The 26,713-nt window shown below is 44.0% G+C and overlaps 1 protein-coding gene across 1 annotated transcript in view; it reads right to left on the bottom strand.

Moving 5' to 3' along the window:
- Positions 1-4,898, bottom strand: part of T265_10438 (hypothetical protein) — a gene marked incomplete at both ends in the record, with an annotated part of 39,308 nt that extends 34,410 nt beyond the window's left edge. The window contains 2 exons of the mRNA XM_009176810.1: positions 511-731; positions 4,314-4,898. Of these exons, the coding sequence (XP_009175074.1) occupies positions 511-731; positions 4,314-4,872 (780 nt within the window). The remainder of the gene's footprint in view (positions 1-510; positions 732-4,313) is intronic.
- Positions 4,899-26,713: the final 21,815 nt, after the last annotated feature.

Here is a 26,713-nt window from a genome sequence, read left to right as displayed (position 1 = left end):
AGATCCAATCAACTTGCTCTTCGAAGATCAGTAACCGATTGAAGCACCTGCTAGGCAATTCCAATGTGTTGTTTGGCATGACAAGCGATCAGAAGCCCTTTAGTGAAGAGATGCACGAGACATTTGACTGGACCCCGCTTCAAACCGGTGCATCTAGGAAATGCGTCCAGGCATAAGTATTCGGTGGCTTACAAAAGCTGTCGTTCTCAGGAAGTATAGTTTGGAATTTTTGGTGTTAGCCACATCCTAAATACCGCTAACCCGAAGTGCGCGAATTGTGACATGGAGACTACAGCTCCGGTTTAATTAACATGGAACTTTGACCTATTTGGAAACCAATCCGTGAGAAGGCTAAAGGTTTTTGCAGTCTTTTATAGACCACCACAAATGTATTCAGTGCAAGCCGAAATCCACTGTTTCAATCTGAAATGCTCTACAGACATATGAGAACATTTAATTTCCAATGTAAACTCTGATCAGTCGATTTCTTAGCATGGACACAAAACTCACCTCCAGGTCGTTTAACATCACAAACGGTCGCTGACTACCATGTTTGTGATAAAAAATGAACTGAAGTCCCTTGCCCGCACTGATTAGGCGGTTGTTTGGCGCGAACGTGAAACACTGAACGTAACGTAGGTGTGCGATTTCGGTGAAGTTGTAGAATGAACACGGACCATCATGATACCGACAATAGATCAAGTGCTGATAGGCCCGCAAAAGTGTGTCATCTGGAATTAGGGGGAGTAGTAAGTAGAAAAAGTGGTGATAATTGTGGTGGTCTCAAGAAGTAACACACTACTAATAAGTTGGGTAAGAACTCATCAACAGTGCACGACAGGTTTCCACCTTCTTGGAAGTCATCAGTTAGGCGCAGTCTCCGAGTCCCTGTCAAACTTATGTTCTACTTGAACCCGAATTGAATAGTTGAAGGGGTCTATCATAAAGAAGAATGCAGCTGGATTCATTTGAATCGCCTGTCAAAACAACATTCGTGTGCAAATGAGGGTACTTGACCAAATTGTCATCTCTAAACGCTACATCAACATAAAAGAGAGAAATCGCTTAAGCAGAACAAGGCGCCACTCTTCCTTTTAGTACGTGAATCATATCACATGGTTGCATGGCTTCTAGGGTAACGGCTACTCAGACGTGAGTTTCACTCATTCTGTTGACTTACTCTTCATCTGAGCAACTTATAGGTTGGTGAGTGTTTGGGAAAATTCATGAAATTTCCCAATTTCCGTCCTCTCTAAAATTAGATCTAACAAAATGTTGACCAGTTGCTCATGGTCGATCGGTTAAGTGTTCAAGCTACTTGTCTGGAGGTCGCGGGCTTGAAACTACCTGAAGTCTTTTTAGATGCGCGCTTTTGATGATTACGAAACAGCTGTGCGGTGCTTCCCCGCTTTCCAGCATAGCTTAGCTTCACTAACAGGATTTAATCTCTATTTAAAAATACCAAAACCATCACAAAACCATCAAGAGAAACAATCGTACGCTACTCAATTCAACCTCGTCATCGTCTACAGTCGTTTGCTGCACGCAGTAATCGTTTGCACTCTATCGCCAGTGGACTCTGCAGTTCGACAACTGGAAACAAATCTTATAGTTGAAGAGCTGTATATCCTGTATCCTTCAAAAGTGAATACAGCCAGTCAGTCAATGACCCGCATTCGAATGTGAGCCAGGATTTAGGCCGTTGTCCAGGTGGGTAGTTTAAGTGATTGCCTCATCAGTAGCCTGTTGCTATCCTGTTATGTCATACAATACGTTGTATTACTTCTCGCAGATCAAATTAGTTTAGTGAAAAGCCTTGATCGATTGTTCCCCCCCAAGTTGCCGTGCCCTTCCCTTATAGAGGAGTTTAGTTTCCGGCATTATCGGTCTCAAAAGTCTTGCTTAATGGTTCTCCAGGCAAACAGACGTAATAAACCCGAATGAGGGTGCCCTGAATGGACCTGCTGCTGAACTGAGCCGTTGAGTCTAGTGTCATTTTATTCGACTGTTGAACTATTTAGTAGGACAAGTTAACTATCAGTTTCTGATCCCAAAGGCAGTAATGAGAACAATACAGTAGGAGAAGCTGATGGGCTATCAGAATGTGGGAACCATAGAAATTGATACTTGCAAGGTATGCGTGCCAGACTATTCTTTTGAGAAAGTGATTTTTGGAAAATACGAAAATTCCTACTACATGATACTCACTAACAAGGGGAAATCAAACACAACTCAACGAGAATAATCCTCTGGAAAGTATTCGTCACTCAGCATAATTACCCAGAATAGTTTCATTCAACTATAACTGAACAGATAGTTGCCCTTCTACAAAACTGCAAAAGGACAAGGCACAAACATGTTTCTACAATGGAAGGGGCTATTTGACTAATCCGGATATATTTAGCTTGGGAATGAAATCAACTGTGCAAGCCTACTATGGTCGCCTCGCTTCCGTTAGCACTGTATGCACAACAAAGATCTTGGTATAATTTTTAATGGCCAGAGGAGACTTCCAAATGGCGTTTGACTAATTGGATGGGTCCAGTATGACTTTGCGAGGAACGTGAAACTCGTCAGGTACCACATATACCCAACTATGCTCTACTAAAGAAACAACTGTTTTCAACCCCAAAATTCCGGTGAAATCTGTCCGGGGAGCCGGTCATAACTTGGAAAGGTTAAATGAAGGTGACCAGCTTGAAACTGGGTGATGTGGAGTCTTCGTGCCTTCCTGTCCTTGTTCTTGGTCGTTTCATCTTATGGCTGTATGACAGCTAAGCTTCAGCATTTACTACAGACATATTGCGGTGGTGACGATGTACTTTTGCTTAGTGTACTGCATGAATTCACCGTCTTCCTCCTTTAGTTTGAATCGTGTTTAGCTATCTGAATAGGTGCATAGGCTCAGCACAAACTTATAATTTATTCAGCATTCGGCCAACGACTGAACTGTGTGCATTCGGATGGGATGTCAGTCGGACATGTGTATGATCTAAATACGACCCCGTGGATTTTCCTTAGTTTGTCAGAGGTACGTTCCTTTCCAGTGACTGCTGTGTGTGCGTTTTGGATGATGGAAATCTAGCCATCATAACACCCGTTAGCTGTGCACTACTCCACCTGGTGAAAAACGACTTGACCGCCTGCGTTTGGCATGGCGTCCCTTGGTTAGCTTGCCTCAAATATAAAGGCAACAGCACGTGATTGCGCAAACATTCAATAGTTTTTTGTTAGTTGTCCTTACGCTTTTTGTTCTTGTGGGATTTGGACTCACGCCTAATCAGTCATGTTACGAAGTATCTGGGCCAAAAATTTATTGCGACCGTGTCAAATGAGACAACTTGCACTTGCAAGCAATACGCATCCCGGGGCTTACCAAAAAGGACATATTGCATGGTGAAGCAAGTTCATCTAGCAAGTGAGTTGATGTTAACGGAAAACTCAAGTGAATGTCGTACTTATGATACGCTTCAACAAAGTGTAGTCCTTCTTATAGCCCATCAGGTAGTGTAGATTTCAAGCTTTCATCAGCCGCATGTTCTATTTGCGAGTTAAGTGTAAGTAGAACACAAGGCGATGGCAAGTCGGGTCCGCGGCTACCTGAAGGGTACCAAGGTGGGCGAAACCACCAGTCGAACGTCGAGTAATTTTCAGTATCCTTATAAGGAGCGTTCAGTGTCAAGTCCATTTAGTTCTAACAAGATAACTGTGTACACTCTCGCCATGTGATTTAACTGCGCTTTTAAACATTTAACTACGTCATGCAATCAAGTAATTCCACAGGGTTCGGCGAAAGTTGTCTTGGGGCAAAGATCTTGGGTGGAATATTCACATCTACCGTACGGCAGATGATCTCGGAAGGTTCGTGAACTGAACCTGGCGATTTATCTCTACGTGAGCAGCTCCAGGTCACATTTTGTGAAAGCATCAAAGAAAAACTATACCCGCATTTTTTCATAAATGTCCTAATTGTGCAGTAACCTTGGAGTGATAAGCTGAAATCAGGCCTACAGTGAATGGGTTGAGCAGGTTACACGAGTTGCAATATTTTCGGATAGTTTGGAATAAATCAGCAGATCTGTTGCAGAGTAACACTCGGCTTTCGAGCCCAAGTCTTCGCTCAAAATTCCAACAAACCTTCGGATGCATACCCTGTGTTGCATGGCCGGTGGCGTTTATAAGTTGACTCCATAACTGAGCAAGTTAGTTGGTCTCATGAGCTGACAAAACGAAAAACAGCACTATCATTCTATAAACGTTGGCATAGAAAGGGAATCTGTTATCGGTAGTCAGTGAAACCTCATCCGATTTACCTTGCCTAGAAACCATTTGTATCAACAAGGCTCCAGTCACTCCATCCTCTGTGATTTTGACCGCCGAATCCCGCATCTTGTTCACAATCGCCCTTCTCATTTCAAGGAGCATTTCATCCAAACTATCAGAGTCGGATTTATTAGTAAGTTTGTCTTCGTCTGCTCCCACATAAAACGGTACTTTGGTGCAGATTGTCACATCTGGGAAACGCAGAGACTGCTGTTCCGCTTTGATCTGAGTAGCGACTGGCATCGCGACGTACGCTATGATTAGATCACTGATCATAGTGAACAGGATGCACATAACTACAAAAAAGACAACTATCCAGAAGAGTGCCAAGATTCCTTTGCGTATGTCAATGTGTTTCAGACCATGTTCCTTCCCCCTGGCATGTGTAAAACAACTGTCCGCCATTTTACGATGTCGTGCTATATAGTAGGGTAGTACTGACGTCTGTATCTTTGCGCTCGTGTCGTCCTGCTTGACATCAACCCGTGCCACTGGTAAAAATTCTTCAGTATCCCTTGATTGCAATCTGGGTGGTACTCGCAATTCCATTCCGGTGCGCTATACGTGGATTCTGGCAGACGGCATGTCGTATATTTGAAGCTGACCAGGGTCATCGATTACTTGTCGCGAAATCACGAGTCCCGTGACACTCTTTTCTCTGTCAGCTGAGTGAACTGCATTGGAGAGGTGGAATTCTTCGAATGTTCATCTATTTCCAAGTTTTCGAATACAAATTTTCACGTTTATCTGCCAGTCAATGTCCTTGTAGTGAGGCGGAGTCATTTATCGATACATGAGGCCTAACACTTTTCTTTGCGGAACATGCTACTCATAAGACTACTGAAAACGCTCCCAGAGTTGACAGCCCGTTTTACCTTTTTTGGAGCTCCTGATACAGGGACAGTCCCTGAATTCCCGTCAACCTCAAGCGCTTTGTGATTACAAATTATACACAGGTGGTGAAATACTCTCATTTGCAAACTTAGTTGACGTTAACGGGAGCCCAACTAAGTCCTAGATGAAGCTCTTTTTTGTTATATGTTTTGCGAAAAGAGATCAAACAAGATCTCGAATATCGCACCAACGAGAACGTGAGATGGCATTTCTGCAGAAAATTAAGTAGAAGAATATCATGGATAAGGGATTCATTTGGGATTCGGTGTAGTCTCCTGCTAACACCAATATGAGATCTAGAGTAAGCTTGACATCAAAAAACCGTCTCAGATCACTAAATATAGGAAAATTAAAGACCTCTTTTTTGTCTGTTGATCAGTTCGCCGAACTTCACAACTCGGTTACAACCTTTTCGTCGCCAGTCGAGGAGTTACCAACGGAGCTCTGGTGGGTGGTGATGTGAGTGATGGAATCGAAATGGCACTTTGTTCGACCTGGCAGGCAGTATGTACAATGCTCATGTACAAAACGTGTACCCTAGTGAGTGTACAATGAACTATACACATTCGGTGTTGTCCCCACATCTATGAACTGCACATCAATTGGTGAACTCTATACCGTACAAAAAAGTCGGTAAGGTTACCGGCTTTACAAAATTTCCACAATTTATGTACAACCTCCAACTTCCAAATCTGATCAGATTGGATGTCGGCAACTTGAGATTTCTGAACAATTCACGGCATTTGTTGCCAGTAATAGGGCTGGATCGAAATATACACAGATTGTGTCGACAGTCGCTTTGCATGAGAAGCCACAATTCACGATGTGCTTATAGCTCATCTACCCCAGCACGAATGTTGGCCAGAGTGAGGTGAGTAGGGCAGATGATCAGATCATCTGGTATTTTTAGGAGGGAACGAAGCGTTGTTTGGATCCTTTCAAACTAAGGTTAAAAAATCGATGGATTTCAGGGAATGCGACGCCATATATATGCCACCATCATAAGCAGCGGTGTTTGTCTGTGTTTGGCTTGGAAAATGATGCAAACTCTTTTCCGAAAGCTTGTGGCCACAAGCTTATTATTGGTTTCTGGACTAGGTTGGTTTATGTTAGGCCCAACTGCTCTTCTCCCTATTCTTCCATGAAACTGACAAGATGTGGATTCATATTTCCTCATCTTATCCATTTCATTCAAGTCCAGGAGTGCCAGTAAGCTGTAATTCATACTTTTAATCACTGTGTCAAAACACCGAAGAACTGCTATGAAGTCGTTTTCCCAAGTATCGTTACAACTATCAAATATCTAATCGTACTGACACCTTGTGGTTGACATCTCCCTCATCCCCTCCACATGTCCACGTGACATGCTGAACGATGTGCCTCGTAGGACTAATGACTCATCATCCGATCTCGCCGATCTACTCAACGTTACATCTGTAGTAATTCAACGCCTATTTCTCCATTAATGTCAGACAACCATGCTGGAAAGTCCCCTCCTCATCTTTGCGTGCGTGGCCCAATTTACTACATGTTCCAACAATTGAGGTCAAATGAGTGAGTGAAGATACGGAGTAATCCGGGCTAGCAATGCAATATTATGGGTAAGGTGGCAGCGGCGAGAATGGAAAATGTGACTAAGAAAGGGAACATCATGGGGCAAACAGGTCGCCTGATAAAATATTGGTTGCCGGGTTTTTTAACTACACGGCTATATAAAGACAGTGTCTCGAATAACTCGGCTTTGGAGCCAATAGTTCATTAGTCTTGTTTTACTGAACCGGAAAGCGTAGACAATCTCGAGGCACCAGGCCTGATTCCAAACGAAAGAACTGTGCTGCGACCATGAGCCATGGCATTGATGTCTCATCAAAACTGTCTAGATTTGGTACCACCGGTAAGGGCTTATGATAAAGCCTTGTTCGTCAAGATTTGAAGAGCCAGTGTAACACATGAGAACAAAAGTTGATGCAACAGCACTTTGAAGCACGCCTCAGTTGTTAGCAAATTTGGTTGACACGATCACACACACACACACTACTTATGTTCTTGGGAGTGATAACTTAAGATTATCCGAATAGGTTAACGCATTTTGGTGCCAAGCTTGATATGGAGGAAGAAAACTCAATTAAACGTCTTGATAACTTGCTGATAAAATAAATGGGAATGTGTAGCGTCCAATTCTTCGTCCAGCGCTCTTGGAAATGCAAGCGTTAGGAAGGCTGGTGCATCATTAGTGGGTTTATTTTTCGCTAGCAAATATAACATTAATCAAAGTTTTTTAGCCTTGAAATGGGCGGGATTCGGTATGATTGCAAGGCAATGTTTTTGATACAGGTGCAGCTATACACATGGGGAAAGTGGCAGGTTTTGATTCTGTAGTATTCTCACTTCTCCCAACCACCATTCTATCTATCACATTTGACATTTTCCATCTAGTCTACCTTGAAACGTAGTGCGGTGTTTTCTTAAAATACCCTATAATAACGCGCAAAATCGGTCAACCTCATGGAATCTGGTCTTCAACCAGATTATTGAAACATAGATAATTCGTATGGTGGGCTTTGTCTGTGGAAGAAAGTATTCATCTGTCAGCATTGTGCATCGGTGGAGAACTAGCATTTTCTTGTCAAGTTTGTGTAGTCCACTTACAAGTCGTTCCTCAACCCCTCCAACATGGTTTACTCCATTTGACAGACGTTGATTCAGGTTTTGGGACGAGTAGAAACAAAAGCAGGTGTACACTGAATGTGAACGAGAGAGTTGACGATTACCATATGACCTGAAACGTTGCCCTGGAAGTTTGCATGCATCATGGTGATTGTGTGTTCGGTTTCGCGTGGTACCACACACAGCTGGGTTTGGCCAGGCAAATTTGGCGATCTCCAAATGCACTTTGGCTGTTTACTCTTTCTAGATTAAAGCGTAGGCATCCTGTACAATGTGAACGAGAGAGTTGACGATTACCATATGACCTGAAACGTTGCCCTGGAAGTTTGCATGCATCATGGTGATTGTGTGTTCGGTTTCGCGTGGTACTACACACAGCTGGGTTTGGCCAGGCAAATTTGGCGATCTCCAAATGCACTTTGGCTGTTTACTCTTTCTACATTAAAGCGTAGGCATCCTGTACAAAAACAGGGATGAGGTGCAAAATCACTTTCAAGTGACAGGTGAACGATGGTCAATTCAAAGTACCAAGGATGCTGTGGGGTTCAGTAATGCCATCTCCAAGAAGGAGAACAGCAGATTGAAGGAAACCAATTAACTGGCTAACAAATGGTAACTTGCTAGCAGAAGTGCTCTCCCTGAGACTGAAGCAGGAAAAAACTGCTGTACAACGTTGCTGTTCTATGCGCCCTAGCTGAAAATCTCACCCCCAGTGGAGACAGCTGGACAGCGGAATCGCAAAATCAAAGACAGTTTCGGGCAACCATCCGTCCGTCATCAGAATGTTGACCTCACTTGGGACATATCAACCTATGGATTCATCCGGCTCTGAATAACTCATTTTACTTAGGTTCCGCCAATAAACACCATTCCTCACTGCGAGGTATCAAAACCAGTGTGGTACTTTGGTGCAGCTGGTGGGAAATCTACACAGAAGTGCTTCCAAATATGAAATATGGCAATCACTCGAACACAACGGTAGGCCATTATCGAAGGTCCTCCCCAAACATTCGCGAGGTGACACTTATTTGGTGATGCACAGCTGCAATACAGCCCGAAAAATGGATGACATGCAACCATGAATCACTCCATGTTGGCTCACTTTACATCGTTTGAGACCTGGGTCCTTTTATACTGAAATATCAAACATTAAATTAGATCCACGTCGTGGCGCTTTAGGTCACCCTGAGGCAGCCTCTCGGTCGCATAATTACAACAAAAACTGGCTGCAAACAGGCCAGAATGACCTATACTTAACGAAGGAGCTATACGTACATTTAGTATTGGGGCGACACTCCTGCCCAGTAAAGAGCACAGCAAATAGAAGTGCAAACATATAACCCTTTCGAGGACCCTATTTTGATTCTTATACACGGATACGATGCTTTGTTTGGCCAAAAAAATGTTTGGTCGTTAGTAGTATCAAGTGATTAGAGCGCTAATTTACCTACCAGAAGGTTCGAACCCGACCTCTGCATCTCGACTTCCCCTGTCTAGACTTGGGCGACCTGGCAGTATCCCAGCCCTCGTGCTTCCTTAGGGTGGTATGGCAGCTAGTCACCGGAAGGGTGTTACAGCTGAACGATTATAGTATCATCTGTCTAATGTTCAACTTGTGACAGTCAAGAACAAAATACTTGTGCTATAAACTAACCATCGGGAAAAGCAACTCAGAGTGAACAAGCTTGAACTGCCCGCTTCAACAAACAGAGCATACTTAGTTTTGGGTCTGTATGTAAGGCTACCTGGAACTTCCCAGTTTCATACATTCTGGGGCTCATTAAGTGCCTCTATTAGCTCTATTTTCCATTTGAACAGCAAAGTATACGCACGCGGCGAAATAAACGAATCCAAAAGCTAGAGGGCTCATTAGAAACCCGAACTGGAACTCTCGCTGAGTATGCTGCAAAAAGGACACTTCATGTTGCGGTTGGCACGACAGTCAGGATATCGAAAGATTGTTTCCTGACAACACCGATTAGCTGCTCGTTGAACAATGCCTTGGTGCGCTGTGCGTACTCACTGGGGCCAGCGTTTCGAATCTTGACCATGTTTCTCGAGTTAAATCGTGGCCCTTCGTTAAATAATCGTAATGTTTGCACGCTCATCTTACACCTCAAGATTCACTGAATATGCATTCACAAAAGGACTTTCGGATAAATTTTCCTTGCACGGCAGCAAGCCATAAGTTTTGAACACCGATGTCATGCTGTCGATGTTGATGATGACTGAGTCTAAACAGGCGAATGTATTCACGCTTAAGCAATTTAATTGGTATAACCAACCACCTAGTAGCTGCCCTGGTTGTCCATCGGTTGCCCAACCTGTCGGGACGTCCCATTTACGTAGCGCCATGCAAGCTTAGAACCTGCTGGGCAATTTTTTATTAGCTGTAAGTGGTTGTGGAATTTGTTGAATTCGCCTCCCTATCCTCTCGCTAGAACAGTCCTCCTCTTGTCCTCGAGTCCGGTGATTCCTCTCCCTTTGGTTTAGATTCACCCGAACAATCGTTCCAGTGGGAGGGCTGTTCAGGCAGCTTACGAATGAATATTGAACATGAGCGAGAGAAAAAGTGAAACAGTGAGAAAACCTTTACCTCACAGTTCCATAATTAAAACCATGAGGCGGCTCTAGTGAACTCTTATAAGAGTGAAACTAACGTTCAGAATAATCGTGTTTGGACCTGAGGTGGACGGTTCAAACGCTAGTGATGCCGGTACAAAGCAAAGACAGTAAAGGTGATAACCAGTACGCACTCCCCGGCATCGCTTCAACACTCACTCACAGTGCACTGATGACGTCACCTCGAATTGTGATGAGACGTGCGCGAGTTAACTGCTGAGCTCAGCAAACACACCAACGGCCACGTTTCATCCACGTGAAGCGAGACGACAAATAGGGACGTTTGTCATCCTCAGATCAGAAAGAAAATATACGAATGGATTCTTAAGAGTCGAGTTCTGACCCGATACTAGAGCAGATTTCTGTTCGACACAGACCGAAATAACTTCACCAACACCTTTCAAAGTCGTGGGCACTGAGTCTCTCCGATGAATGCAACCATGTTTGGTCAAGCTAACCAAACCCATCGCATGCGTCTGGATAATCAAGAGTCCTCATCACTTCCAAGCAAATCAGGTTTTCGACAGGAATGCTTTGGCTTCTGTGTCTTGTACGAGCATAACCTACATGTTTTCTGGCTGTTTCTGAAGCATTTGTGATTGACTGTGACAACCTCAGTTCACTGGACAACCTTAAATACCAAAACTTCGCCTACAGCAACGTGCTGACGACTTGTCATCGTCTGGTGCAGAAAGGTTTGTAAGCCAATTGTCAATCTAGGTGGACAGACCGACTGCCACCCGATCAACAGCCAGTATACCTCTCGGGTGCATAAGACTATCCTTGAGTTGCATTAAACACATCGGTTTGGAATACTTTATATTTCCGCCTTGCAGTGATTCGTCGGAACATCAGTTTATGTCAAACTCATCAGTCCGTATAATCACGGCGTTTATCCTCAACTGTGCAAGTTCTGATGCATATCAAAACCACGAAAAGTCAAACCTATGGATGTGCATGTGTGCGCATGTGGGGTAAGCATCCGATTTCACGCTCGGACAGATCCGATATGTTTGTGACTCATTGACCCTGACATCAACAACAATAGACATCAGTTTAAGGTGGATTAGTCACGATAAATGGAAGGGGATCATGGTGTTTTGCTCCCACTGTTTCTAAAGCTAAACTGTTCCCGCCTTTTCCGGGCGCATCTTGTTCAGGTCATGTCAGAAATTACTCTTGACCTGACACGCACGGCGAGTTTATGACCCAGCTGACCAGCGTTTTGGGTCACGTGACTTGAGTAGCCGGTAGCCTGATTGCCGAACCAAGCTGATGTTCGGTCGGCTTATGTGACAATGAATGGTGCTCTAGATCTTAGGATGAGTTTAATCTGCTAATGCTTTTCTGATCGCCAACCTGTTTCGCTGGATCCTTATTTCATGACTCTTCGGTCTTATGGAGTGGTGAAAAAACTTGAAAATTTGGAAGTTAAGTTTCTTCCCAACTGAAGTGGTTTGAACTGACCCTGTGGTTATCAAAGCCATATTGATTTCAGGCTATTATGGGGAGACGTGAAGTACGGTGTGCACAAGCATTTCGTATCTTGCCTTTAATTTCAGTCGGGTGGACTCTTAATAGTGTGTGATTCTAAGTGCAGGCTGTCTCGAATACAACCGCATACGGCCATTTGCAACTAGGTGCACTTTTTTAAAGGAATATTCCACGGGGATAAGTTGAGACATTCATCTAAGAGAATGGAACAACCGAAACAACAAAATTTCTCGCCTAATCTTCCAACCCAACGAAGCGACCTCACGCAAACTTGTGTTGAGTCTCAACTACTTTAAGCCAGGTGTCCGAGATTACCTTGATGAATTCAATAAAAAAAATCGTCCGTTCACACAAAAGAAGAGATGTTCCATGGGCCAAGTTCTCCACTGAAAGTGCCTCTCCCGATCCGATGGGAAACTGCTTAAACAACGTCAACGACGTGTTCCACTAGTTAAGCTATACAGTCTTGTCATAAAGCAATTCTGTGTTGCCTAAAGCCTGTCCCCCTAGTGCTCCACCTCAGTGTCATGCGGAAGGCTATTTTTACTGCTAAAATTCTCCAACCGAGAGTCTCGAGTGAGACACATGCCTCAATGGTCTACCATGGACACGCAGACTGTCTGTTCCATACGGTTCTGGAGGGTCTGGATATTAGGACAAAGCAAGCCCGTTTTTTTTTTTTTCGGAAAAGTTTGGTAACAGACGATGGATTTATTGCTAGGCAATTTTTCGCTTTCCAGGAGAGCGTTGAACACACTGAGACAGGTAGATAGTGTTATCATTACCAAGGCCGAGAAAGGTAAAGCCACAGTAGTAGTGAACAAGAGTGACTATCTTCAAAATCTCAGGCAATGACTCGCCGATGGACCCCAAAGACAACTTACCCGTAGCAACATTACTTCAATACTGTGGAACATTCCGTGATTATCCTAAGAATACAGTTGTAACAATCTTCCTTGGTCTCCATAGAGAGAAATCTGAAGCTACTGTGCCTTTTGGTGTACCATAGTGGGTGGAGCCGGAAGCCAACGGATCGATACAGAGTTGCACGACCGTTCAGCAAGTCACAACATGGTTTTACCCAAAAGTGCCGTTCAACCAACGGACCGCCGAAAATCCACAAGGCAGATGTCCCGATAAGGCCAATGGTGGATGGTATATGCTCACCACCACATGAGCTTGCCAGATTCTTAGATGGTTTACTAAAGCGATTCACAGGAAAATTAATCACCTTCATTAGGGATTCGTACAGCTCTGCCAATAAGGTCCCAGGGATTTCATTGGAGATGGAGGAAGTCCTCGTGAGTTCTAACGTAATCTAAATGTACGCAAACATCCATAGGGTGGATGATGTGGGGGTAACTAGGAGGTTATTACTGGCAAACACTACATTTGAGAAACGGACACAGCTCTTGGAGGATGAAATAGTTGAAGGCATAAGAACATGTCTGACACAACTGTTTACTCAAAAACAAGGTCCTTCACTGGGATCTCCAATAAGCCCAGTTTTAGCTAATATTTGTATGGAGGAATTCGAACAAATGGCTATGGTCGGATACCACTGGACTATCTTCAAAATCTCAGGCAGACTCGCCGATGGACCCCAAAGACAACTTACCCGTAGCAACATTACTTCAATACTGTGGAACATTCCGTGATTATCCTAAGAATACAGTTGTAACAATCTTCCTTGGTCTCCATAGAGAGCTGTCTGAAGCTACTGTGCCTTTTGGTGTACCATAGTGGGTGGAGCCGGAAGTCAACGGATCGATACAGAGTTGCACGACCGTTCAGCAAGTCACAACATGGTTTTACCCAAAAGTGCCGTTCAACCAACGGACCGCCGAAAATCCACAAGGCAGATGTCCCGATAAGGCCAATGGTGGATGGTATATGCTCACCACCACATGAGCTTGCCAGATTCTTAGATGGTTTACTAAAGCGATTCACAGGAAAATTAATCACCTTCATTAGGGATTCGTACAGCTCTGCCAATAAGGTCCCAGGGATTTCATTGGAGATGGAGGAAGTCCTCGTGAGTTCTAACGTAATCTAAATGTACGCAAACATCCATAGGGTGGATGATGTGGGGGTAACTAGGAGGTTATTACTGGCAAACACTACATTTGAGAAACGGACACAGCTCTTGGAGGATGAAATAGTTGAAGGCATAAGAACATGTCTGACACAACTGTTTACTCAAAAACAAGGTCCTTCACTGGGATCTCCAATAAGCCCAGTTTTAGCTAATATTTGTATGGAGGAATTCGAACAAATGGCTATGGTCGGATACCACTGTGCACCGACAGTTTTCTGGCGTTAGGTTGACTGTATCATCGTTGTAATCAAACGAGATAACGTGAACAGCTTCCACTACTATCTCGACAGTTTAAATTCACACAACAATTTGGCATGGAGATGGAGTCCACCTCGGGCACATTACTCTTCCTGGACTGCATGACACATAAGGGTGGTGGGAAATTTAAAAACTACGGTCTATCAGAAACCAACAGACTTAAGAACCGTGTAAAACTACTCATCAGCACACCCAAAATCCAGTGCTGTCCCATCGATGTTTAGTAGAGTCACAGCGCTGTGCACAGAAGAGATCGACCAAATGGCAGTTCAGATCGAGATTGCCAGTGAGTTAGGTTAGGCGTCAACTAAGAAGGATATCGGCTTCGCCATCTAGACTCAGTAAGGAATGGATTGGCATAGTAGTTATTGCTGTTCGAAGAGTAGGGACTATGTGTATAAAGTTATCTGCAACGATTGCACTAAGGTTTACATAGGACAAACTGCCAAGGACTGGCATACCAGAATTAGTGAGCATAAAAGAAATGTAAAGAAAAAACCAAGGAATGCGGAAGAACACTAAGCGCTGGTCAAGGACTCAGCGACGGCGGTTTCCTCATCGGCCTAACGCTTATTCACCCACCCTAACACACAAAATCCCTCGGTCGACACCTAACAGAGATTTAGCTTGACTTACCTGTTGGTTCTCCTTCCGCCTTAAATCTCGACCAACCTCGTAATCTATTCACTTGGCCTGACGAATCTTTTGTGTCAAATGCGAAACGTTGCCCAGCAATAAATCTACTGATTGTTACCAAAATTTTCCGAAAATGATGAGTACTCAATCGGTTCCAAGCGTTTTTGGACTGATTAAGTCCGGCTCTGTTTCATATACTTAATCTCGCATAACCAATAAAATGAGAAATTGAGGATCACTAGCTTGTTCGCTGAGCTGGGCAATTGATTGCTACGGCTCTGTTTCATATACTTAATCTCGCATAACCAATAAAATGAGAAATTGAGGATCACTAGCTTGTTCGCTGAGCTGGGCAATTTGATTGCTAGCGTTTCATCACCAATCGAGGTGACAACATCGGTGAGTTATTGGGGAGCGTAGTGATGCGTGGCGGTGGGTTAGTGGTTGTGCATTACATATGCAATCAAATTGCCCAGCTCAGTGAAGAAGCCAACGACCATCTACGCTACGTGAGCTACCAACATTCTCCTCAATGAGAAACTGAGCTTGATAGGTCTAATTTTTCAACTATCTCTCTCAGTTGATACCGTTCATTTGAATGTGCTACACAAAAGCCGCATCACAATTTAGATTGCACGGTGTTCTGTATGTCGCAATATATTTTCTTGAAGATGGAACACTTCACTCTCAAGGGAGAGATTTAGTTCTGGAATATAGCTCGGAAGGCATAACAGTTAGGACTTTATAGCACCTACCCAATTAACTAGGTTCCATATTTCGGCTTGTAAAACATTCCAGAGTGATGATGTACTGTCCTCAATAAAAATATCTGATACGGGAAAAAAGCAGTCTAGCCAACGGGAATGACAAACTCGAATGTGAGTAATCATGTGGGTAGTACATTGCAACCTACTAAAGTCCTTCGAGCATGCCGTTTCACCCAAAATAAACGAGCTTTTCCAGAACATTTGTAGCTGCACGACTAACAGAATCGGTAAACATGGATTCGATGAAACGGAAATATAAAAGTGAAGTTGAAATAACTGTCCGAAACGTTAATAGCACCTCGCAAAGGAAAAAGGGTTTCCTCTCCAGATTTGGCGCCTTAACATCCTTCTAAATACTATACAGTAAGTGGCGAATCGGTTGAGAAACCATAAAATTAAACTCAAACGGGAGCAACAATTCTCCTTTCCCGCAAGATGCTGAATTGCATGTACGATGTTTGCAACCACATACCTTAACACGTTACCCCTCTGTGAATTTTGTGAGGCATTTAAACTTATTTCCACACGATGCGGGCTTTTGGAGCTTTTCGGTATTTAGTTGAACCCGGTTAATTATTTGCTCTCGCTAAGCTTTCATGCCTGTGTTTCTCGGGTTCACACTCATTTCAACTCAGTTCAGTTTGACAACCGTAACCAATTAAGTGGATCGGCTTGTTGCATGTTATGGGGCGACAGATAATATCGAGTGGAGGAAAATGGTGGGTAAATAAAATCAAATGGTGGATAACTGGTTAAGAATAACAGATGGAACAGTGCCACTGTGCGTATTTCAGCGCCATATCAGCGAGAGAACTGCAGTCATTTATTTAGCTGTTCTGCGATACCCCACCCACTCAGACGGCGCCCACCCGCGCACCCATGTTCCGTCTCCAGCTCATGTTTTCCCGACTTGGTCATTTTTTCCAGTCGGAACCTGTTTCGACAAGCAGTGAATCATGAGGCAATCCATCAAAAAGAAATGATAATAGTCGTCCAGCCGTAGCACCCTCCTGGTGCACAGATGCCACGACACCCGGAGAAAGTCCGAGGACTGAGACTCTGTCAGGTTGCCCGAACCTTGATGGGAGCGGCCGAGATACCGAGGTTAGATGTGAACAACAGACCGTCCAGTTACTAATTTCGCGCCATCCCCAGGTTAAGTTGAAATAAATCGGAAGATGAGAGGGATGTATGGAAGAGGAATCGAAAAATGCCAGCTAGAAACATCAGAACAATACAAATTGGCAATGAAACCAGAGTGGGTCGTACCTGATCTAGGGTCTGCCTGTAGCACAATGGAGACAGTTCTGAGTGCCGATTAAACCCACCAGAATGGACCAGGCAATGGAGCTAGAAATTTCGGTGAATAAAGAGTATGGCAAGCACGGAGGGCACAGGTTCTCGACGAAGCATGCTATTAGATATATAATGGTGTATACGCCGAATTGTGTCACGATGACAGTTTATACTTTATTTATCATCTGTCACCCTACGCCCATAGTCATGTGTTGGGAATAATGCTTCTTACGTGTCGCGCAAGCCGAGAAACACTGGTTTTTTTCTAGAGAAACATGATGTTTCTTTCGTGACAAAATGATCACGTCTCGAAAAGAAGAACAAGCTATCCTAAGGGAGTACAGCTGTCCGTAGTAGAGGGGGAGTTGCTGCATGGCTGTCCAAGAGATAGGAGATATGCTGCACTTTAAAGAAGGCTTTTCTGGAATTCTCGAAGAATAGAAATGAGACTGGTGAATAGTATCTCAGCCAATAAAGTGCTTCTTCAGCGACTCCTATGATTTCTGCAATTGGAACGCAAAAGCCTATGTCTATTCCATTTTCTTAAAAACTCATTTCAAATCGATTTTTGGGTTGCACATCATGAGGTAACTTAGCGTATCATATGCTACATCCAGTCTGGAAAGCTGTGCAGGATCTGTTGAGAGAACACCAGGGATAGGTGGAATATCATTTTGTTGATGCGTACAAATGCTATGTTATACACATTGTGTGAAAGTTCACCGTTCACTGTCTGGCATCTCTTCGGTGCCTAGTTATCATTCCACATAAAGAATGTACGAGTGCGGAGAAACATTAGGGTGCCCAAGCGCGGACAGAAGCAGTTAAGATGCTGAGGTTGGGTTCCCACCACGGGTCCTCGGGTCAGTACGTTCCCCCCTTAACCACTGAGTTATGCATCACTTAGCATAAGAAGCGAATGTATTTGGTAGAAGAGGACTCAACTCAGTAATCAGACAGGTCCATGGATTGTCGCCGAGACCCACTCACCACAGTACAGTGTTGTCAGTCTGATGCCCCAAAATACATAGCCACACTGCTAAATACTCGCCAACCAAATCGGCTTTGAGTGAATTTCTCGTATGTAGCGCAAAAGCTGTCTGACTTAATATTCTACATGCAGGGTTGGCGCAAAATCACCGATAGTGTACTAACAGTTTTGCCCTGTTTTTAGTACACTAGGTTTCCGCCATAGTGTGACTCACACGCTAGGCTAAAACCACAATGCAAAAAAGCGAAATGCTAAACCGGACACGAGTTCAACAGTAAGTGGTTGAAGTTTTACGATTTTTGAGACAACATATCGATCCATGGACGTCAGGACATCCATGGTTCACCTTTGAACTTGGATGTGGCTTACGTGAACCGGCAAAGTGATGCAGATTTTGAAGCAAAGATGCAGTTGTTGAATCCCGAAACAAAAGCGTGTGTCGCTGCCGAGGCTAATCTTGTGCTGTCTGGTTTGTCTTTGTTGTCCGGGTTTGCCCACACCACAAGATCGGATGCGTCATCATCCTGTCTGCTTCTTTGCGCACATGTGCGTGTGCACGTGTGCGTCTCACCCACCTTCCCGGTGAGGGGTGGTTGGTACACTAGAGCCAAGCCTATTCATCAATCCTCACCTTACCAAATGATCCCAAGCCGACCGACTGGTAGGCATGGTTCGACCAGCATGGGACGGGACGTTTGTTTACGTGGGACCGTCTTTTTCTATGGGAACGAAGAGTTGTACCTCTTTTATGACTGATCTCCGTGCTGAACAGGCTTAAGACGGTTATTCTGTAGTGGCAGTCCCACGGCCGTCGCACATGCAGACGGGCGCTACCTAATGTGGCGAATATTGTTGGTCATAGTCAGCCTATAGTCAGACAGACAGGTTTTGAAAATTGCGGTAAGCAATTTTTCCAACCGACGTTCAACGGACATTCCAGAAAATAAAAACTCATATCGATACAATTTCCGTGGGCTCATGTCTAGAAGGTGAAGTGTTGGATTCAGTCTTGTCTACAGAGGCCATTGTGTATACCACTGATCCCAGAAGGTTAGCTAGAAAAGCATCTGCGTAGTGGATCGAGGCGTAAAAGTTTTGAAGAATCGTGGAAAGTCGTAGAAAGAAAGCTTTCTAAAGGACTGGATATGTCGGCCAAATAGTAACACCACAGGCAAAGTAACAGATAGGATATGACGTCTGATAACGGCAAAGCCGGTTTTGGATAGGCCACAAAACAGCCGGGAGTGAACAGCCCAAAAGCTTTGGAAATGGAAACGCAGGAACCAGAAGTTTTTTCTGGAGAAAATTTACCTCGTGCGTGTTCAGACCATGACAGATCCAACGATGTCTTAACTCTAAGGTACGTGGTGCAGTTCATTTGCGTCAGGAAGTAATGGAGACTATAGTTCACCAATAGATGGGGTTGTAAGGAATCAGCCACACAACGGTCAATTGTCACGTGATCGGCCTGCTTCTACACAGCTGCCAGTCCTTTCACCGTGCCCTTAGGGTCACACATTTTCAACGGATGAAGGTTAGCCAGAATTATACTCATCTAAAAGTCACCATATAACTAGTATTGAAAGTTTTCTCCTCCTTACGACCGCACCAACTGTTGCTCTGTTTTACGCAGTTCGAAATTCTTAAAAGCGCAGGAAAGGCTGATGAACACTTGCATACAAACCTCACTAGAAACACCCATCGTCAGTATTCAGCCGTAGCATCCTTTCGGTGCCCAACTGCCATGCTGCCCGAAGGAAGCTTTGGGGATAAAATACTTCTAGGTTGCCCAAGCCTAGACAGGGGAAGTCGAGATGCAGAGGCCGGGTACGAACCACGGACCTTCCGGCCAGTAGATTCACACACTAGTCACTTGAGCCATCTCGCCCATCGGTGTATCTGCCTGCGTAACGTCTTAACTCTTGATAACCTGGAACGACAGTAACAAATGTGTTCATATTTTCCCTATTGGAAATATCAGTGACGTTCATCCGCTTTGCCTAACTTCGTTCATCCGGACGCTTCTGGGAAAGATGTTTTGGCGTCCGCGGATGGTCTTGCACGAGTGTTAAACTGAGCTTAAACACTATGTACGGAAAGTTGGTAGAAGACCAACCACACTGGCAAATGAGCATGGATTGCTTCAAGGAGCCATTTAGTCACCCTCTGTTCTCACGTTTTACGCTGAGACTAAATCATAACGAATCAAGCTCTATAACAAACAATCGCAACCTTATCACTGTTTGTAGAGCCTGTTCTTTACCTACGAACTGCAGGTTGCACGGACGGGACATTAACGCAGCAGAGTTCCTTCAATTGCAATCTGACCTGGTGCATAGAGATTGCCTTTTTACTTGATCGTAGGCGATGACTGTTTGATTTACAATGTCTACTGTCCTGAAGAGCATCTTTTTCTTGTCCCCGGTGCAACGCAACCACGCTAGAGTTTGGAGTTTTCCTTCCAATCTTTCTTCTTTTTACAATCAAGTAGGAAACGTAGTCTGAAAAACCGGGCGATGAAATTTCTATCCGTCCCGTAATCAATTATATCGTCCTTGCCACCGTCGTACCAGGAGCATTGTGCTACTAGCCCTTTGTTTTCTATCGATCCTGTCGTTCTCATCAGGTACTTTATCTGAATCTTGACCTTTTCCATTCATATACTTTCTGCCTCTCTTGGGGAAACCTTGAGAGTATGACTTTTCGTAACTTCTCCATCCATTGTTCTTCTCATTTCTCACATCAAGAACTACAACGAACCCTATTTCATCGCTACTCAAGGAGCACTGGCGCACTGTTGCGCACCTATAGAACATCCATAGTCCCGTATTACGCCGAACCCAAAACCTCTTTCTTGTCTTTTAGAGGCGAACTTTTGATGTTTTTCTTGATGACCCACTGTGTCTGAAATTCACTACCCATTTACGGGCACGTGATCTAATCGCAGACTGGTAGCATTGTGTGATACATATCTGTAAGTAGTAGTATAGTCAGTCGTGGATTAGAATAGTTTTCAGCAACCAGACGAGTAGTATCTTCTGTCAAAAATCTTTCGACTAGTTTATATGGTGGACTCATGGAGTGAAGCATGAACTCTTCCAGCCAGCATGCCCGGTAAAACCGCCAAATCGGGTTTAGATAGGAGACATCTGATCTTTTCAGTTGGTATTGTATCCAAGGCTCACTTATGTACAAGCAATGGCACTAATTGCCTTTTAGTGTCACACCAAGAAGACCTGGACCCAACGAAGGATCAGTATCATATTTTCGGAAGAATGTTTGTCGGATGCATCTTGATATCTTTTACAGTGAAATACTCAGGCACGGTCACCGGTTACTGTAACCAATGGATATGCCTGGACGCGGCGTTGGTCTCGATGGACGTCGTGGTGAACCAAGAACAACAACAATAACGCCCGAGAATACCGCAAAGAAACACAAAGCCTTCGGGAACAATATGAAAAATTCAGCACTGGGATTTCGCCTGTCACTGCAAAAAAGTCGCTTGGCATCACAACTTCCTTTCTCAAGTTTCAATTCCCGTCGCGATCACAGTTGTGTGTAAATCGAATCGCGGTGACATACAGCATCTATCGTAACATTTCCGTGGCAACCCAGTCACATTCACATTTCATTGGATGTGGACAAGTTTACTGAGACTAAATGACGAAATCCGCTATAGTGACAATTGGGCAAGCTGAGTCGTGAGAGGCGAATTGACGGAACGATGATAGCTTGACAATTTCGCTTTACTCAGATCGCATTTTCTCACTTCGTTAGTCCGGAGGTCACGTTCATTCCTTGTGGTTTTCTCCCTCAGTTGGGGACGGGAATTTGACGCTTTCAAGAGACTTTTTATGGTAGACAGGATGCTTTTAGGATTCAAGTCATTATTAAATGTCTACTAACGTAGATCATATCTTGTTCTGAGTTTTCATACGCGAGGGACTGTTGCATTACTGAAGCAATCCACTCAACTGGAAGGACTTGTTAGGCCTTGGAAGAGGAGCTAGATGGTATGAAAGTAGTGGATGGCTCTTCAAGGGAATGAACACTGTTTAGGCACATAATCGTAGAGATGACCTCTTAAAAATGGTTAAAGAACCATAGCAATAAGGGACATATCATCGTGCGACAGGTTTTGTCTGCCATGTGTTGCCATAGTTGTCGGCGATGAGATATGAAGTCTACTGCCCAGAGCCAATCGCATCTGGAAGGACCAGGTTTATGAGTAGCCCTTGAAGACATGTTCCCAGGATGAGATTCCCGATCAGAAGAGACCATTTCACAGAATGACTGCGATAGACCATTTCACAGAAGTGACTGCGATGGAACGGTTTATTGTAACGCTCCCCGACAAGCCTATTCTGTTATCATCTATTATTGCGTCCGAGGCTTGATTAGGTTAATCTGTTCAATCCTCACAAGACGATCAAACCAGACTTCTGATGCTGCTAATTCAAATGTGATTGACTAAACCTGAAGCAGCGCAGCTTCAGTGAGATTATGGTTCAAGTTCATCTCCCGTTCAATGGTGGCTCACTGACAGACTTATTCTTTCAATTCGACTCACTCGAAATAAGTTGTAAATATGCATGCGAGTTTCTAAAGCCGTAAAAAATTAGCTTATTGATAAACGTCGAATATCCCTGCAACGAACTATCACGTCCATTTCTAATGAGATGAGGAATACGTAGTGACTTTCAGATGACTAGAGTGTGTGAAACCCTCACTGAATTTAACTTATGTTTTTGTTGAACGGGGGTAGATAAAAATTCGGGAATTTGCGTCATGATTTCAAAATGGGTGTGGTTTGAGCTCGCTTATCTAAATTCTCCTCCTTCCTCGGTTTGGTCATGAGAGCACACCCGATCTGGACGGTATGACGGGCTTTTTACTGGTTACGAGAATCCTCAATATGTCGACCAGCCCCCAGAACGGCAGTTGCTAGACATCGCCCATGAAAATTTTGAAAGCGAACGACTTCTGTTCAGTGCATAATTGACTGTTTGCCACTGACATCTGTTGCTTAGTTTTCTAGGTGCCGACAGATGGTTGCTTAACATGCTACAGTCACGACCCGACGACTTAATCGAATTCAAACAGGGATGGTATTCCTTCTAAACTGCTGCAAAGTTATGGAATCTGGGCTGGCCCATGCGTCAGCTACCCTTCGATCTTGGGCACCTGAAGTATGGATTGTGTTTGATGATTATATTGAAAGTCCATCGTAAAAAATGCGCGAGAAAACGAACCCTCGTTGAGCATGGAGGTTTAGATAGTTTCCTAAAAGGCTGAAAAATGACCAATTCGGTCTGAAAAATTTGAGTAACCGGATAAAAATAATGCTTAAATCAATGCATCCCATACTTTTGGTGCAATGGATTCATGTAGTTCTGTCCTCTCAGTGGCAAAGGCGTACGCTGCAAGCTTCCTGCAGGACAATCGTTGCAGCAGAACAGGAAGTGCGTAAAACGTCCCAAATCAACAAAGCTCAAGCACCAGTGCTGTTCCTAGTGTTATCAGTATGAATCAGAGGTAGTCTGTTTTGAAATGGCTTTGACATTCCAAAAGCCGGGCGTTGCTTTTTTGCTGAACTGAGGGACTTGATTGAGGGTAACTTCGGAGTTCTACAGTATGGCGTCGTAGAAGGTCTTGGTGATTCAACGTTTAACAGTAAAAATGCGGGTCAGTCCAAAAATCGTAAATGCTGCCCAGAGAGTATGGGAATTTCTTCTGTGTCTAGGTTAGACAGTTAGTACTTCCCACCTGGCTCGCCTGCTCCTTTTTGCCAGCTTTTAGCCATGTTTGTGAGTCAGAATGACGAGCTTTTCGCGGGGATAGGTGTATGCAGCTAGGCGCTAGTCGAAAACCGCCGGTCCACATTATTCTCCTATCTGTAATACTATGTTACAGAGCGTCTCCGCATAGTAAAATCCTTTGCTAGCTTAAATGAACAGCAAGGATTATCTTGCATCAGCATCCGTTAAAACTCGGGAGGAACGCTCAATAAGGAGAACTGAAGGATTGTATTGGAACCAGCCTTGAACAGTGGTCAATATGTCAGATTCTTTACCTGCCGAGCAAATCACCATTATTATCTCTTCTTGTACAGAGACATCTTTTGAAGAATTACTTCGAAAGACAAAATACTTCGCGGTGGACTAGTTAGTAATCGTATCAGTATCAGATATGGTGGTGTACTGAACTAACGGACATCCAACCAGCTGAGACCGAATTAGCTGAACCTGTATCTTCTGAATTTTTTCTTTTATTGCAGTGACTCCACCATACCGTATACTTGAAATCTGACCGATGATTCATATCACCGAATGCTTTGGAGGGGTTCAGATGTTGCTTCTCGTCCCCGCATCCACACTAATAATCCAACCGTATCTGTCCACGTCCCATGGGAATAATGCGTGTTGTTCTACACGGCTATCGTTAATTCTTCATTGTGGTTTGTTGGCACCTGTGGTCAGTCTAAGCAGGTTTGTCAGACGGTCGTTTGTTGCGTGGCATTTATCACCTTAACTTTACAGTGCAAAGTTCTTCTTTCCACAGGCATGTTTAATCTCTAGATCACCAGAACAGAACTGAGTCACCGGTTCGGCCAGCTTTTCGGCCAGTTGTTCAAGTTGTCCATACTGTGAGTGTTGATGGTTCACAACGAAGGATGTTTCTTTCATAGTTGCCCTACGCAAGCGGTTTTGGACTTCCAAGAGGTGACACAATGGTCTTAAGTACAGTAGTTGGCTGAGTTATAGTTTCTACTGAATCCTCTTCTATTGGTGCCTGCTCATTGAGTGTAGTTAGCAACAGAACGTTGTTCTTCATAAGACATAAACGGTTGACATAATTCTACAGTATCTTGGTGGAGATTTCATCCTGTGAGTGCAGCCAATCTTCGCTAAAAAGCCGAGCATAGACTGGTTTCACTTACAGGACGAAATCTCCACCAAGGTTCTGCAGGATAGAGTTACAAGCTTCTTTTGGCACACGACTTTGTTTTTGCATAGATTGGTTTAAGGAAACTGTGCAGACAGAGCTTGTCAGCACGTCCAACTACATCAACCGCTTTTTGGTCACCCAGTTTCTGTTCGGATTGATGAGTTCACACGAAGTTTCACTTATTTCTCTTGTCCACGAAAACGTCAGTTTCGATACTCAGTGCTGTGCACACAAGTGCGCTCTCATCAAGTTCATATTAGCCGCAGGTATTCGTCCCGCTGACCAGAAAAATTAGGTCAACGAATGCCAGTCCCACTCTTGGTGGTATGTTGTACTAGTTGTATGATATACAAGCTATGGGATTACCATTTTGCGCGCGAAGTTAGGTTGTCCAAGCGGTGTCAGGCATGTGCATCGTATTTGAATTTTGTAGATCCTAGCTCAAAATAGTGAAATAAACGTCAGGTCTCATGACAAGTAGTTTTTGGATTAGAGCTCAAATTTCAGAAAATTACGGGTTCCATTTTGTATTTCGCCCACTGATCCACTCGAAAATTTCGCGGGACCAAGATTAAATATTGTCACTTCATCGAAATATGTAGCTCGGGTGTGTTTACTGGTGGTTGACGATGTCTCCTCGACTGCGGACGAGACTTTTGCAAGCCAATTGCCGAGCTCGGTGAACAGATCAACTGCTATCTGATCAACCACCGGCAAGATTAAATATTCTTTGTAGGCTGTGGGGTTACCTCACCAAGGGTTGCAAACTGGGGGAACTATTGGATAATGGATAATGGGAATGATCGATTTATTCAAACTGCAGACGCACCGCCCGGGCTACACGATTAATTCTCTACACGACCCATTTACCTAGCTAGCCGGTGCCATGGTAGTCAATTCGCTCTACAGGCACACTAATGGTATTGGGCGATGATTGCACCGGAAAAAAACTATGCACGACTCATGCATGTCTCCGTCCCATACTCGGATCTTCGAGTGCGCACATTATAGATATCCGTTGAGAGATGCACTTGATGCCAAAAACACGAAGTCGACACTCGGGTTTTATGCCAAGCTAAGCGACTTCAAGACAGGTAGACATGTCCAGGAATACGCTCATTGCACGAACCAAGCGAATAAACAACAGTATGAAAGAATATCGCCATACCGAACCCAACTGGTTACCCATCTGAGCTATCCGAGATTTTACTGGTTCAAACGAGTAGGCATTTGTTCTTCACGTCATCACAAAAAATCACTTTTGTTCGATTGGCTTCACTCCTCAAGTCAGTATGGACAGACTAGGAAACATTCCGCTTTGTTGTCCGAGTTCGCCAATTAGATTAGGATCCGACATCACAGTCCCCTACCTCTTAATTACGATCCTCACATGTGGATATTTTCGGCTGTAATCAGAATGCATTCCACATTCTGGTAGACTTTGTGCTGCGTGAGTGGAAACGTTCCACCTCGCGAAATCTACTCTCTCCAGGAAGTTGTTTGCTGAGGACCACCAGAGTTTATCCAGGATTAGTTTCACGCCAATACCTCCCACCTTTGAAATAGAGGGAGCGTCTACAATATGCTTTGGGTGTACAGCTAACTAAACCGTCTTCCAATAGAAAACTGTTTGACAAAATGTACGTCAACATCTGAGTCGGTAGTGTGAATGGATTAGGCTAAATAACAGGGCCAGCAGTTTGTCTCAATCGGCTT

This window comes from Opisthorchis viverrini, assembly GCF_000715545.1.
Source record: "Opisthorchis viverrini unplaced genomic scaffold opera_v5_363, whole genome shotgun sequence".
In the NCBI taxonomy this organism is placed as follows: domain Eukaryota; kingdom Metazoa; phylum Platyhelminthes; class Trematoda; order Opisthorchiida; family Opisthorchiidae; genus Opisthorchis; species Opisthorchis viverrini.
This window is presented reverse-complemented; position numbering and strand designations above follow the sequence as displayed.